General features: G+C 37.8%; 3 protein-coding genes across 10 annotated transcripts in view; all 3 read left to right on the plus strand.

The window, feature by feature from the left end:
* Positions 1-613, plus strand: part of LOC109822958 (B3 domain-containing protein Os04g0386900-like) — a 2,320-nt gene extending 1,707 nt beyond the window's left edge. For all 8 annotated transcript variants that reach the window (XM_020389235.1, XM_020389236.1, XM_020389241.1 and 5 more), the window contains one exon: positions 218-613. In XM_020389235.1, the coding sequence (XP_020244824.1) occupies positions 218-514 (297 nt within the window). In that variant the 3' untranslated portion in view covers positions 515-613. The remainder of the gene's footprint in view (positions 1-217) is intronic.
* Positions 2,798-5,709, plus strand: LOC109820249 (B3 domain-containing protein Os04g0386900-like). Its single transcript, XM_020386372.1, has 4 exons — positions 2,798-3,446; positions 4,179-4,278; positions 4,730-4,881; positions 5,205-5,709. Exons 1-4 carry the CDS (start codon positions 3,444-3,446, stop codon positions 5,529-5,531), a joined length of 582 nt encoding a protein of 193 aa, XP_020241961.1. The 5' UTR covers positions 2,798-3,443; the 3' UTR covers positions 5,532-5,709.
* The window catches only part of LOC109820347 (ABC transporter B family member 2-like), a 31,079-nt gene continuing 26,412 nt past the window's right edge, over positions 9,881-14,547 (plus strand). Inside the window, exons 1-3 of the mRNA XM_020386475.1 lie at positions 9,881-9,927; positions 10,146-10,243; positions 13,284-13,489. Coding sequence (XP_020242064.1) covers positions 13,355-13,489 — 135 coding nt within the window. The 5' untranslated portion in view covers positions 9,881-9,927; positions 10,146-10,243; positions 13,284-13,354. The remainder of the gene's footprint in view (positions 9,928-10,145; positions 10,244-13,283; positions 13,490-14,547) is intronic.

Raw genomic sequence — 14,547 nt, forward strand, 5'->3', positions numbered from 1 at the left:
CTAAAATGCGGATAAAAAGGTAACAACATCTGAGATTTAGGGATCTAAGGGCATATAAAAATGTTCAGGAAGTGTAAATGATTACACCACCATATTACAGTGGGTGTATCTACAGTTAACGCTTAAATGAAAACTACGTTATCTTTGACGCACTACTTATGCTAACTTCGATCTTTTTATCATTACATATTCATTTCCTAAGCTTTTTGTTGAGCAGACACTTCCTGTGTCGTTCCATCCAGTCCTTCCATCTGCTGATGTTTCCGTTATCCTTTCCATCAAAAAGAAGACATGGGAAGTGAGATACTTCGGAGGCCATTTAAAGCGCTTCTGTGGAATTGGATGGAAGCGTTTTACAGTGGACAACAAGCTGAAGATCGGAGATGGGTGTGTTTTCGAGCTCATGGACAGCAAGAATTTGAGATTTGAGGTTAGGATTCTTAATGGTCAGGTACCTGATATGTTTTCTCATAACAGGGTACGGAGTAATGAGCCTATTGTGATTGATGATTGATTAGTCTTGGAAAGAGAATGATGTTGGGTTATATAGTTATTTGTATGTTATGTGTGATGGTGTTATGCTTTGGTAGTATACATGAAGTTGTGATTGCTATGTTATCTTTGCAGTGAGACATATACTGTTATTCGTAAGTTATTGTCATCTAAGCATTCTCTTAAAGGAGTTACTTTTCTTAACTTATTTTGTGATCACTTGCTGATTTAACTCCTAATGTCGAGTAAATGAAATGTTAGGCTGAGGGGAATTCTTGAAAAGGTATAATTCTATCTGTGTAGCCCCTAACTCTTCTTTGTCCTTGAGAAAAACAAATTAAGCTATATAAAATCAGCATCCTCCATGATCCGAGGCGCTCAAAAGTATGAAAGTTGCAAGGTTAGTTCTGCTTGTGTCTACGCTGAATCTTTCATACAGTTCGTAAATTCTCACTTTTTACCTTCATATTTCTTTCTTCGTGATCTCAAATAAATCATTCAGCCAGCTACTTGGGCACTCGCTATAAGAGGCGCAAACACAGCTGCATGAAGCATAGTCCCTCCATCTAGGAATCAACCAACCTTCCTGGTATCAGAATAATAAATTAAGTATTCAAATGTAATATTTTTCATCAAGTTGAGTTAGCTTCATAGTTTCTGAATGGTGCTCAGGAACAAACTGATGTGAATATTGCTTTCTATGTTAATAAGCTTACGATTTTAAATGATTGTCCGTTCTCATTAATACATAGGATTGTAAGCATCTGCAACGATTACATCAGAGCCCAAAGAAGTTGGACCGCTCTGAGGAAATCCCTTCTTCACATGCATCTTTTTTTAAGACTGGTGTAGAACCCCCCTACAAATTGGTAATCTCTGTAACTTCTTCAATCATTTGTGTCTACTTTGTTATACTATTTTAAGCACCTCCTCTGGAAATTGTTGATTTATGTGTATCACTCTTACACTAGCTTCACTGGTGTAAAGTTCAATTTGCGTCCCTGTAGGTTTGATTAGATTTTACAAATAAATATTTATACGCGATTATGCAGTTGCTATGATCGTTTGGATTTTGATAACTTTGATCTCTAAACAAGTTTTGTGAGCCGGGAAATGGGTTGCTAAGTTTCTGCTGCATCTGATGAATTTAATCAAGGATATCCAGTACAATGAAGGTGTGGCCCGTTATACCTCATAAACTATTATATTAGTACTCATACCCCTAAATTGAGAAAAAGACTAAATTGCCCTCAATTTATAGGAAAAAGAAGACCAAGTTGCCCTCTAAACTGAAGACAGAAAAGGTAATGCTGTTTGAGATTTAGGGATGTAAGTACCGATTAAAAACTTTAGAACATACAAGTAGTTGCACAAAGGGTATATCTGCAATTAACCCATCAAGCAAAGCTATGTTATGCTTTAGCACACCATGCATGCCCATATATGCATATGTAGTTTCTTAATCATGTTTGTGCTTCATTCTCATGCATGATCATCATAAGTTCATACTATGTAACATTTTATCATTACAGATTCATTTCCTATGTTTTTTGTTGAGCAGGCAGTTCCTCTGACATTTCATCCCACTCTACGGATTTTCCCATTATCCTTTCCTTGAAAAAAAGGCATGGGAGATGGGGATACCTATGGAGTCGATCAAGCTGCTTTGATGAGTTTGGATGGAAACATGTTGCGGATAACAAACTGAGGAGTGGAGATGGGTGCATTTTCAAGCTAATGGACCCCATAATCTGAGGTTTGAGGTTAGGATCCTTAACAGTCAAGTACCTGATATGCACAACAGTGGTCGGAGTAGTGAGCCTATTGTCATTGATGATGATGAGTCTTCAAAGAGGAGATCGAGGTTGGGTTATGTAGTTATATGTATGTTATGTATGACGATGCTATGCTTTTGGTAGCATACCTGATATCACGACTCTGAAATTACCTTTGTAGTGAAGTATATTGTTATTTGTCAGTTTTATGATTGACTTTACTATTACTAGATTTTCAGGGTAATAAAGTTCAGGAATAAATTTCACTAACAAAATATTCTATCAAGATAAAATGGTGCTTAAATAGGGATTAAGTTGGTATCTAATGCTATGTATTGAATACTATCAGCCATTTGCCATATGACCCTATTTACAAGCATCCGGCATTTGAGAAATATGAAGTTGACTCTGATAGTCCCCACAACTTCAGAGGTCCGGTATTTGCCTATAAAACATGCAGCAAAAAAAAAAAAAGAAAAAAAAAGAAAAAAAAAGAGATGCTAGATGATTCCGGCATGGAAGAAATTATAGTGAGATGATGACAGGAGAGCAATGCTCAAGAAATGGCCAATCTCACATCATGTAGCAAAAGATAGGATCAAAACACTTACCTAAATTACTTCTGTTCTGGAGCCAACTTGTTATATTAATCACTGTTGTTTAGGAAATCACAGTAGTTTTGCTTTTTAGTTGTACGGATTGGGTAAAGAATCAAGCGCACCAGGGTTTATAGCGTTAAATGTACACCCAAATGATGTCAACAGTGAGCTAATTAGATTTTGAGATTCGTGCTTAGATCCAATAATTACTATTATTTGGGTGCACATTTAATGCCATAAGCCTGCCGTAACCACCAGATTCTTTCTTCTTTATTTCTTTTTATGTTCAGCAAATACATGTCAAAACTGTCAATCAACTTTATATAGTAGCTCTAAGGAGGGTCACCAAAACTCATTATTACTATATCCATGTTACTTCTCTGTATTAATTGTTTACTTCTTGTAGTATCTTTCCATTTTTGGGAACTCCAATAAAAGGTAATGTGCGTTGGAAGTCATATATGCCTTTGGCTGTTGTGGGCAATAAAGGCTATTAAAAACTCATGTTGATAAAGATGCAGCACTAGTGGTTCTTCGGTTCTTCCTCATAGGAAAGCTTTGAATCCCACAAATCCTAATGGTGAGTTTGTACTTCTTCCTCTTTTCCCCTTTCTTCATCTCATGTCATCCTTTCATTAGTAATTTTCCTTAGAAACAACAGTTTCTTATGTATTTTCTGAACATATCATTTCTATCTTCTCAAGATATATTGATCGTTGTTTAGAGTTTTTGTGGCATGCCCTTTGTTTCTATTCTTTGGCGACTTTGCTTAATTGATTTAGTGACCTGTTGGTTTAGCTCCTGGTATCAATTAAATGAAATGTAAGGCTTATTAGAAGGCAACTTTTAGGAAAAAATATTTATCTTTTCCCTTACAGAGGCTTTATCCTTGAGAAAACTAATTGAGCTACGAACCTTAAGCAGCATCCGTGACTTCAGTATGTGCAACACAAAACTAGTCCAGCTCATAAGTAGCTTCGCTTCGATATTACTGTTCCTGTTTCCGTGCAGTTGATCGAGCTGAGGTTGCAAAATTTTCAGATACTCTGGCAATGATTTATTTGAGAAGTTCTATTTCTATTCACTTTTTCCGTCTTAATTTGTTAATAGATAAGACAGAACACTATTGTTTGGCGACGGTTAAATTTAACCGACGTGGTTTAATTTTTCACTCAGAATTTTGAATGCGTTAAGCTGAACTACAGGGGTTAGGTTACACTTATGTCTTCATGCTGAAAGTATCATACAGTAAATTTTCTATCAGTGGCTCTCATGTTGGGTACACTGAACAGTTTTCTCTTTCTGATCTCAGATGAATCGTTCGGGCTGCTACTCGTGCGACCGCTATACAGATCACAAGTATGCCTGCATCAGGCATCGTCCCTTCGCCCAGGAACCAACCAGACCTCTCGGTATCAGAATAGTAAATTTTGTATAGTGATGTTGTGTTCTTGACTTAATTGAGAACAGACCCCTGTACCATTGTCCAGTTGCAGATAGACCCCCTATAGTTCTATTGTTGCAGATACACCCCTGTACTAACACCTACTTGCAAAAGACCCCGTAAGCGAAATGTTTTTTTTGACTCTTTTACCATTAGGAGGTCTATTTGTCAGGAACAAAAATCTCTTTCTCTGAGAGTAAAAGAGTCCAAAAATTTCAGCTAGGGGTGTATCTGCAATGATAGAATTTCAGGGCGCCTATCTGCAATTGGGCGATAGTACAGGGGGTCAACCGCAATTAACCCTTTTTTGGGTTAGCTTCCTGTAATCTGTCATAGTGTTCAGGGATAGACTCTTTGAATCACTTCTTTACTTTGATGTGAATTTTGCTTGCTATTTTAAGAAGTTTATCGATTAATAGGTAAAAGGCACGGCAAGGATGCCATGAACAATGCTGGACCAAAAGCCCATGAAGTGATTATTACATCTAAGGAAGAGGTCGGACCACTTTCAGGCAATCCTTTTTTCACATGCATCCTTATGAAAACTCAAGTGGAGCCCCCCTACCAATTGGTAATCTCTCAACTTCTTTTCGATGAAACGGTTGGCTCGTGTATATCAATCACTCTATTACTAACTTTGCCGATGAAAACTTCAATTGCGTTCATGTACAGTTTGTGAGAGTTTAAATAAGCAGTTATATATATGATCTATTATTGCTGATGTTTAAGTGTGCTTTTGTAACTAAACTTTTTAGGGGTTATGTGAAAATAGATTCTGAAAAATGCAATAGTTTCGGGGGTTAAGCGGCAAGTCCGAACTTTTTTGGGGTTATCTCAACATGCGCCGAGCTTTTTTACCACCACATATTCATTTCCTTTGTTTTCTTTAAGCAGTCGGTTCCTAGGGCGTTTCATCCATTCCTACCATCTTCTGACGTACCCGTTATCCTTTCCATCAAAACAAATACATGGAAGGTGAGATACCTAGGAGATCGTTCTATAAGGCGCTTTGATGGGAATGGATGGAAGCTTTTCGCTGTGGACAACAAGCTGAGGATTGGAGATGGGTGCGTTTTCGAGCTCATGGACAAGAAGAATCTGAGGTTGGAGATTAAAATCCTTAACGGTCAGGTACCTGACATGTTTGCCCGTACCAGGGTACGGAGCAGCGAGTCTGTACGGTGTAACGAGCCTATTGTGATCGAGATCGATGATGACTAGTCTTGGATAGAGAATGATGTTGGGTTACCCGTCTAGTTACATTACGTTACGCGTGATGAATTGACTGTGATATTGTGTATGTAAGCTCTTGTGGTATGTTTTTGGTAGTAATCCTGAGAATGATGACTTGGATATTATCTAATCTTTATGGTGAGGAGTGTATAATTTGTTTTGAAAAGCACCATCTGAAACGAACAGGAAAATAAGTGTAAACAGAGAGGATGCCAAAGTTTATTTAAAAAAAAAAACAAACAAACATATTATTTTCAAAGTCATAGATGGTGTATGGGAAGTGATTTTATTTCAACCCTCGTCATAACAACGAACTAGTTGCTCCTGAGCAAAGGAAAGCATTGAGATCAACGTGGAAAATATCGGAACCTGATCTTGTCAGCATGGGGATACTAGAGATCCTTGATTTCTTCGCAGGATGTTGATACACAAAGCGCTCTGTGCTGTGGACAAAAGTTTACAGACTCCTGGAGGATTTGAAATGGCTGATGCCCTCTCGGGTCACAAATTGTTGAGCAAGCTGACAGGAAAACTTCAACCTTAAACTAACTTTGTAGAAGATAACAAATCGAGGGAATAAAGAATCCAATTATATGTAATGTTTCCATTGATGATACTAGCAAACAAGGGAAACCAAAAGAGGCTACGAGTATTGCAGCAGAAATCAACGAGGGAAAGAAGATAAAAAGAGCATTTCTCATTTACTTGCATGTCTAGATCGCGAATAAATTCTCATTATTAGACGAGAGGCATCAAACTATTTCAGGCCCTCCTCCGACTCCATTCTTTCCTCGACCTCAAGCCCCAGCTTTCTTCCCTTTGCTCTGTTAGGAATTTAACGCCTAAACCCCTAATTGCAACGGAAACGCAGTATAGAAAAGTACACCAAGATTTAACGAGGTTCGGCAACTGCCTACGTCCTCGGGAGCCACACAGATAATTTCTTATTAATTAAACAAGAAATTACAATTTAGGAGCGTATCTCAAAACTGAGATTTCTCTGATAAACACTGTAGCTACAGTGTTAATAATTAAAGGGTATGAACCCTTTCAATTCTCACTTGAGAATAAATGAATAACCCCACAATAAATACCCTCTTTAATCCTCTTTAATGATCTCTCTCTCCTCTTAAATCCTCTTTTTAATCTCCCCTTAAAAATCCCAAAATTCTGAGCGCTGGAGAAAAGAGGGAACGAAGAACGGAAAGGGGAAAAATCAGCCGCCGCCAGGAAAGAACAAATCGGAGAGAGGGGGAAGGCTCCAGCAGCGTCACAAAACCCTAGCTGATGGGGTTTTTATAGGGGAGATCGATGGGCTGGCGACAGCCTGTCGCCAGCGGCCCACGAACGCAGAGGTGGGAGCGCTCGAACGCAAGGACGCCATCGCCAAACGCAGAGTTGCGTTCGAACGCAGAGTTGGGTGGAGGCGCTCGCACGTGGGGCTCGAGCTCGAACGCAGAGCTCGGGGGGGCGCTGCCGAAGATAGCCTGGACCTCACCTGTGGCTTCGCCTCGTCGACATCGAGCTCGTCGGAGCTCCTCGCCGGTGCAGAGGTTGGTATCCACCCCCCAAATTAACATGCTCCTCGGACGGATGGCACAGTTCCAAACTCGTACGTGTTGCCTTCTGGTCTCCAGGTATTACATGTCATCATATCTTGGATAGCATATGTAGCGATGATTTCTCGACCAACTGATTACAGTCTAACCGCTGAGAATATTCTGATTTAGACACAATTAGCTGCTGTTCAAATGCCACAAACTAACCAGGTATCATATGAGACACGCCTCAGTTTTTGTATTCTACTTTTGCTATTAGTTGGTGCCGTCATATGTATGAGATTCTGGGTCGCAGCAGAGTTATTGGAGGTACGAAGAATTCTCTCTTCATAACGAGTTTTTCAATTGTTTTCTATTGAAGATCTTTCCTTGTTCATTAGCCTAGCAACAGTTCGTCTCATTGTTTTTAAATGCTATTTTTGGTGCTCAAGGAATCCAGAGTCAAGGTTCTCACGTTTCTCTAAAACTTCAACAGGCACAGGTTCATTATGGACTTATTCTTCCAACTAAGGGCAATAGGCATGTGTGATCGCACGCTGAGATGGGATGAAGAAAGGCGAGTTTCTGTAGTTATTACTGAAACGTACGTACGTTCAATTCTCGTGTGCCTTCAGCTGCAGACCTTTTGATTCTGTGACAATTTAAACTTTGAATGCATGAGAACTTACGCACATCAACATTCACAGACATATAATGACATCAAAGATAACCCCCAAAAGATAATACTACCTCCTTGGGTACTCTAGAAAAAATAATCAGGAATTAGCTCCTTGCGTTTTTTGTTTTTTGTTTTTTTTGGTGTTTGGTTGTATCTGTCGGCACAGTCATCATTATCCATCAGAACAGTCGTGATTGCATTAATAGATATGTGACTGTACCAAACTACCAATGGTGACTGCATGATACACGCGAACTGTCATCATCTTCTTGGCACCCTGTGCACACTTCTTTCCTATACGGTATTCCCTCTGTAGGATTGTTCTAACGCTCGTACGAGCTAATTTTTGCTCGGCAGTACTAGTTGAGCTATATGAGCAGCATGCGTAAACAAGAACTTGCGGTATTTTCACGGATGTAATTTGCTGAGTAGATCGGAGATGTTGTATCCTACTCATGTACACCATGGATCCATTGCTCCTCGATTTAGTAAGCGATGGTTTCAAAGTTTCCATCTCTGTTTTCACCCAAGAAGATGTTGTATCCTTTGCTCTATGAAGTTTGGTAGGTTTCAAAGTTTCCATCTCTGTTTTCACCCAAGAAGATGTTGTATCCTTTGCTCTATGAAGTTTGGTAGAAGTTGCTTTGCTATTCTCCATTACGACTAATGCACGTAGAAAATGACCCCCCAAATAACAAATTTAAAAAAAATATCACATTCAAACCTTTCACTTAGTTTTTTTTGTGTTTTATCTGTAAATATTTTCCTCGAAAGCTTGTGTCCGAGTTTTCTCTGCCAACTCACAACAGTCATATTGATAAAAGAATTAATTTGCTTATACTGCAGCTTCTGATGGTAAACTGGCTATTCAATATAAATGTGATAACACTGGGGAATTTTTTCCCCGCGCATTATGTATTTTCGTATATTCTATTTTGTAATATTTGACATGTCAAAAGTCCTAAGGGCTTGAAATTGTTTTTCCCCGCCTTTTTATTTATGTCAGGAATGATTTAACCCTTCTACCTTTTATTGCTACAGGAAAGAAAATTTTAGTGCAGCTCTAATGAAAAATGAAGAAGAAATGACTCTCTCTAGCTCAGATATATAAAGGATAGAAAGCAAAACACGCTTAGTTTCAATTTTTTCATTGGCTGGAAGATGTATTTACTTAATTGCAAATCTTTCTCAAATATTAATCATTGTAGCATAACTAGATTGGAACAAGATATTTCATCGTTTTACCAATTTGCACTTAAATATTCTATCCTTTTCCCCTCGGCACTTTCATATCACAAGGTTCCTTTTAGCATTTTGATTCTTTTTTATTAAGATGTTAAAAAAAAGGGCACTAAATGAAAAAAATATTAATGAATGTCATTTATCTTAAATAAGAGGGGGAGAAAGAAAGAAAAAAAAAAAATCTATTAACCGCTTTAGGACCCTCAGCCGTCTGTTAACATGACCTTGTTAAATGATAGCTCATAAACTATTTCATCTTAAAAAAGTGTTTCTTAATTTTTAGGATAAAATCAATAAGATCAATGTAAACTATAAGATAATACGATACATGTTATTTTCTTGATATTCCATCCAATATCAGCGACACCAACACAGCTGCTCCCATAAATTTGGTGCAAAATTCATTTCTAGATAAATAGGTGAACGACTCTGTGATGTTTATTATCTACAAATAATTGAAGAAAATTTCAAAATAGCTCTAAACCATTTTTTTTTTAAATCGACCCTCTTACGTTTTTATTACAGAAATAGATTTACTTTTTTGGCCACGTCAGCACCGTGACCAGAAAATAGATCTATTTTTTTTAAACGCCTTCCTAATTAGTCGGGTTAGAAGGTTTATTTCAAAAAAAAAAAGTTTGATGCTATTTTGAAAATTTCTTCACAAATAATCCCAAGGGCTGATTCGAGAATTTGTTTTTTTTGGGTATTTGCTGAAACTGTCTCTATCAAATCGAACGGCCTAGATCCCTCCACGTAATTAACCTCGGCACACCACCTGGGTGAAGGGGACGCTACATACCGTCAGCGCTTCAGTCACCTTTCGTGGCCCCCCCACCGGCATCCCTCCTGCCCCCCCCCCCGCCGGACTCCTCGCGCGACACCGTACCCTACGGGTTCTCGCCGCCGTCATCAAACCATCGAGGTAAGCTCTCTTCCCCCCCAAAAAAATTCTAATTTTTAAAGGTCTTTCTTTTTTTAAATTTTTTTTTGCTATTACAGCTGTGATTTCTCTCCAAAGAGTGATGTCAGAATTTGTAACAATCTTTATCGGAAAAATAACCAGATAAAGCTTTACTTTTACCGCGATTCAGGCTGAATCAACGAGGTTTTTTTTCTTCTTCCATTTACTTGATGATTCAGGTGAATTCAAGAAGATGGACTACGTACAGAAACAAAATGATCCCCAGCTTCAAAGTTTTGCGCCAAATGAAGAAGCTGGCGATCAACAATACACATTTGTAAGTCATACAGATGGAAAGGCTAGTTTTTTTTTCCTTCCCTTCAAAATGTAGCAATTTCCGTAAAATTGCTACCTTTGTAAACTCGTAAATTTTTTCTTCTTCTTCTAGTAGCAATTTCCGTTGGTAATCGTAGTAGTTCATGTGGGACGACGAAATGAACAAATATTTTGCTTGCCCATCTGGCGTATTTTTTTTATTTTTTCCATCCACAATTCCCCACATTATTCCCTCCATCATATATAGCACCCTCCCGTAGTAGGAATAAATGCGAACCCGATATTTACGTGTGAATTAAGGCCGTAATTTGGTCGTCATGCTTCGGGCAAAGGAGCCAACTGGATTTCCTATCAAGATGACTGTTTGTTATGGTTGAGAAATTGTAAGAATGAGCTTTGCTACATGGACCAAAAATATAGGACTAATAAAAGGGACAAGTGAGACGTCCCCCTTCTATTGGATAATGAGTTGGTCATCATTAATGATGGCCAACTCATTATCCAATAGGAAGGGGACGCCTCACTTGTGCCCTCTATTGGTCCTATATTTTGGGTCCTTGAAGAATTTTTCCTGTAAGAATAGTTAACAATTATAATGACAACGGTGTTAATTATGAGAAGAAATTTTCAAAACCGACCAACTTTTTTTTTTACCAAAATCAACTCACTTTTTGCCACGTCAGCTTAATCTCATTTCCTAATTAGTCGGGGTTGCCAACCCCGACTATTTAGGGCATAAAAAATCAGGTTTAAGGCTTCTAATTAGGGTTTAACAATCTCCTAAACAGTCGGGGTTGCCAATCCCGACTGTTTAGGAATGGGGTTAAACTGACGTGGTAAAAAGTGGGTCGATTTTGGTAAAAAAAAATTGGGTCGGTTTTGAAAATTAAAACATGGTTTGAGGTTGTTTTGAAAATTTCTTCTAATTATGATGGTAAGTTGCAGAATTTAGTACATTTGAAGAGAAATTAAGAGGAAACAGAAGATCTTGTAAAAATAATGAGGGATGCCTTTAAGCACATACTTCTCAGTAAATAAGAAATATCGATGTCGTGAGTAATTATAATAAGGGTTTTTCTGTAGAGTGTCCATGAGCACTCTATAAGAGAGGAGAGAGATAGAGAGAAGTGAATTGCCCATGGGCCCTTCTGATTTGCACTAAATTTTATCGGTAATTCACTTCTCTTTATCTCTCTCCTCTCTTATAGAGTGCCCATGGACACTCTATAGAAAAACCCTTATAATAAAAGCAACAAGCCTGCATGCATTTGTTGTTGCCAAGTCCCAGATCGTTTTGAAGTGCCTACAAAGAAAGGGGACTAAGGGGATGTTATTGGATCCTCAGATGGGAGGTTGGTTGTGGAAATTTAAGAGAGGCACACGAAATGTTATAATTGTGACTATAACTTTTTCTCATCTAATTAAATATAATAATAAATAAGAAGTTAATTTAATGATGATGGAGGTTGGCTGTAGAAATTTAAGACAGGCATACGGAATATGTTAATTATGACCATGACTTGTTCTCAACTAAGTATAATTTTAAATAAGAAGTTAGTTGAGGGTGACGGTGGCACTGTATTTGAGATATTGGAGGGAAGGAACCAAAAGATTTGAGTTAAGCCTGAAGGAAGTTTTTCACAAATATTTCTGCATAAGAGAGGTACAACTATGTTAATGATGTTTTAACAGGTGACTGATATTTGAAGAAACAAGTAGAATCTGAATGGTGTCAATAAGTGGCTTTGGACGCAGTGCTCATGCTGGATGCAAGAGGGTCCTATTTTGCAGGAAAACAGCTATAAAATGGTCGATTTCTAAGGTAAATGAGAGCCAAAAGTCACTCTTAACATAAACTTTTAGAAGAAGACTTGGTGGAGGAAAGTGTGGATGGTGACCTGATTCACTTCATGGGATGTAACATAAGAATTTATTCTTATGTTTCATTTTCTAAAGCTCTTAACCTCGTGATTCGTGAGTCTTATCATTAATTATTTCTTAATATTGCATGCAATTAAGTTAAACTTATTTTTTTAACTTTTAACTAGAATGACATATTTCTTTTATGATTATTACCATTTTCATCATTGCTTCCGCATACTTTTAAATATTTATCATTGTAACTTTTAGATTTGATATGGAGACATTGATTTTGATTTTGTGATGAAAATCCAATGGTTGAGTGCATATAATTTACATGTCGGTGTGACTAAATCCTGTCCCTTGAATGCATGTAATTTGCATATTGGTGTGAGGCTAAAGCTTATCTCTTGAAGGCAAGCTAACAACCAGGCATACTCACATCGGTCTATCTTTCTTCTCTTACCGCAGCATTCAGAACCTTAACTCTATATCCAGCAGGACAAAACTCCTTGAAAAACTGTTAAAACTAGTCCAACAGTCACCAAAGACTTCTGAAACCAAAACAATTCCCAAAAGACTACACCTGTTGTCCAGTTCACTGCCATCTCAACCTGTTCCCCATCAACAATTATGCATATTTGTAAAAGAAATCACAATACATATTTCCTTTATCAGGTTATAAGTTATCGAAGAAGTCTAAAGACAGTAGCTTTTCGCGACTGTCCTTGGACACTTGCCTAAAATCTAAAGGGGTGGGTGTTGGGTTTAGTTTTTGGTTAGGGTTAAGTTGAGGTTAAGTTGGGTTTATGGGACACGTGGCCACCCCTTGAAGCGAGTGATAGCGGCAGTCGCTTCACGTGAGTGTGGCTAGAACTCCTCTTAAGTTATCAGGTTGGATCCTTTAAGGATCCATATCTGGTTACAGTAAACAAAGATATATTTTTGTGTCCATATTGAGCCCATTATCCTGAGCCGACAACATTAAATAGACTGGAGCCATAATCTCCAACCATCTACTGTAAACAATAATCTTAGCTACACGTTATTCTGACAATGCTTCCACGTTTAACATTCTGTAGCATTCTATAAATGTCAGTACTTTTAGCTATCTTCTGCATTATTTTCCTACACTGCAAGACTAAAAATGAGCACTGTAGGGACTGATAGCATCTCTGCAGGAGAGGAAAAAGCTTACAGGATTTCCTTCTTCAGGCTCTTCTCCTTTGCAGAGACATGGGATTACATCCTCATGGTCTTGGGATCAATCGGTGCATGTGTGCATGGAACCTCACTGCCGGTGTTCTTCATCTTCTTCGGGAAACTTATAAATGAATTCGCCATTGCTTATCTCTCTCCTGCTACAGTTACGCATAGAGTTGGCAAGGTACCAACAATATGTGCATTATGACAATATTGTTATCTTTATCAGTGTTCTTTAGAATAGGATATTCACAACTAATATATATATGGCCTACTAATGTTTGCACAATATATTTTCCTCCTTTTTTTGCTAATTTTATGTAGACAGTTAGGATATATAGTATGATTATATAGAAGATAGTCAAAATGGTAATGTCTTGTGCTAGTGGTGTTGGAACAAACCCGGGGCTCAGTAGAGCAAGGTCTCAGCGAATAGTAGAGCATAAGTAATAAAATGAACACACAAATTTACGTAAAAAACCCCTTAAATGAATTTAGGGTAAAAACCACGGGCAATGATAGAACAATTCACTACGAGGAATTTTAGGAGTTTACAATCTCTCTCTTTACAAGGAGAAACTCTCTTTATTTTTCGCTCACTCTTCTATATGTGAAAATTAGAATTGTTGTTGGGATGGTTTTCTTCTGAAGAATTTTGGACCTATTTATAGCAGCCGAGAAAATACTATTCATAATTTTATAATATATTTTTTTATTGTGCCAACATTTCGATGCCCACTTTTCACTTTCGGTGCCATTAATTTTTGTATGGTCCGCCATTTTTTTTTCAATTGTCAAAAAGGTACGGCTAACAATCCCTTACTTCAAGATTTGATTGAGTATCAATCATATCTTCACACCATTCTTTCTATCTTACCATCTTCATGTTGCTTACATCTCTGACAGACCACAAGAGGATCGATACCAAATAAATTTATCAATATTGATTGTTTTTATTAAAAAATCTGTTAGGTTATCTTTGGTGTGAATTTTTCGCATATCCACCGTTCCTTCTTCCACTTTCTCATGAACGAAGTGGTACTGAACTCGAATGTGCTTTGTCTTTGAATGAAAGACTGGCTTTCTTACCAAACACAAAGCACTCTAACTATCACAAAATAGAAAAATCTTCTTTTGTTCATGTCCGAGTTTCTCTAGCACCATCTTCAACTATATCGCCTATTTACTAGCTTGTGTAACTGTTATATATTCTGCTTCTGTTGTTGAAGTAGTCACAACTGA

The sequence above is a fragment of the Asparagus officinalis genome, chromosome 8 (genome assembly GCF_001876935.1).
Source record: "Asparagus officinalis chromosome 8, Aspof.V1, whole genome shotgun sequence".
NCBI lineage: Eukaryota > Viridiplantae > Streptophyta > Magnoliopsida > Asparagales > Asparagaceae > Asparagus > Asparagus officinalis.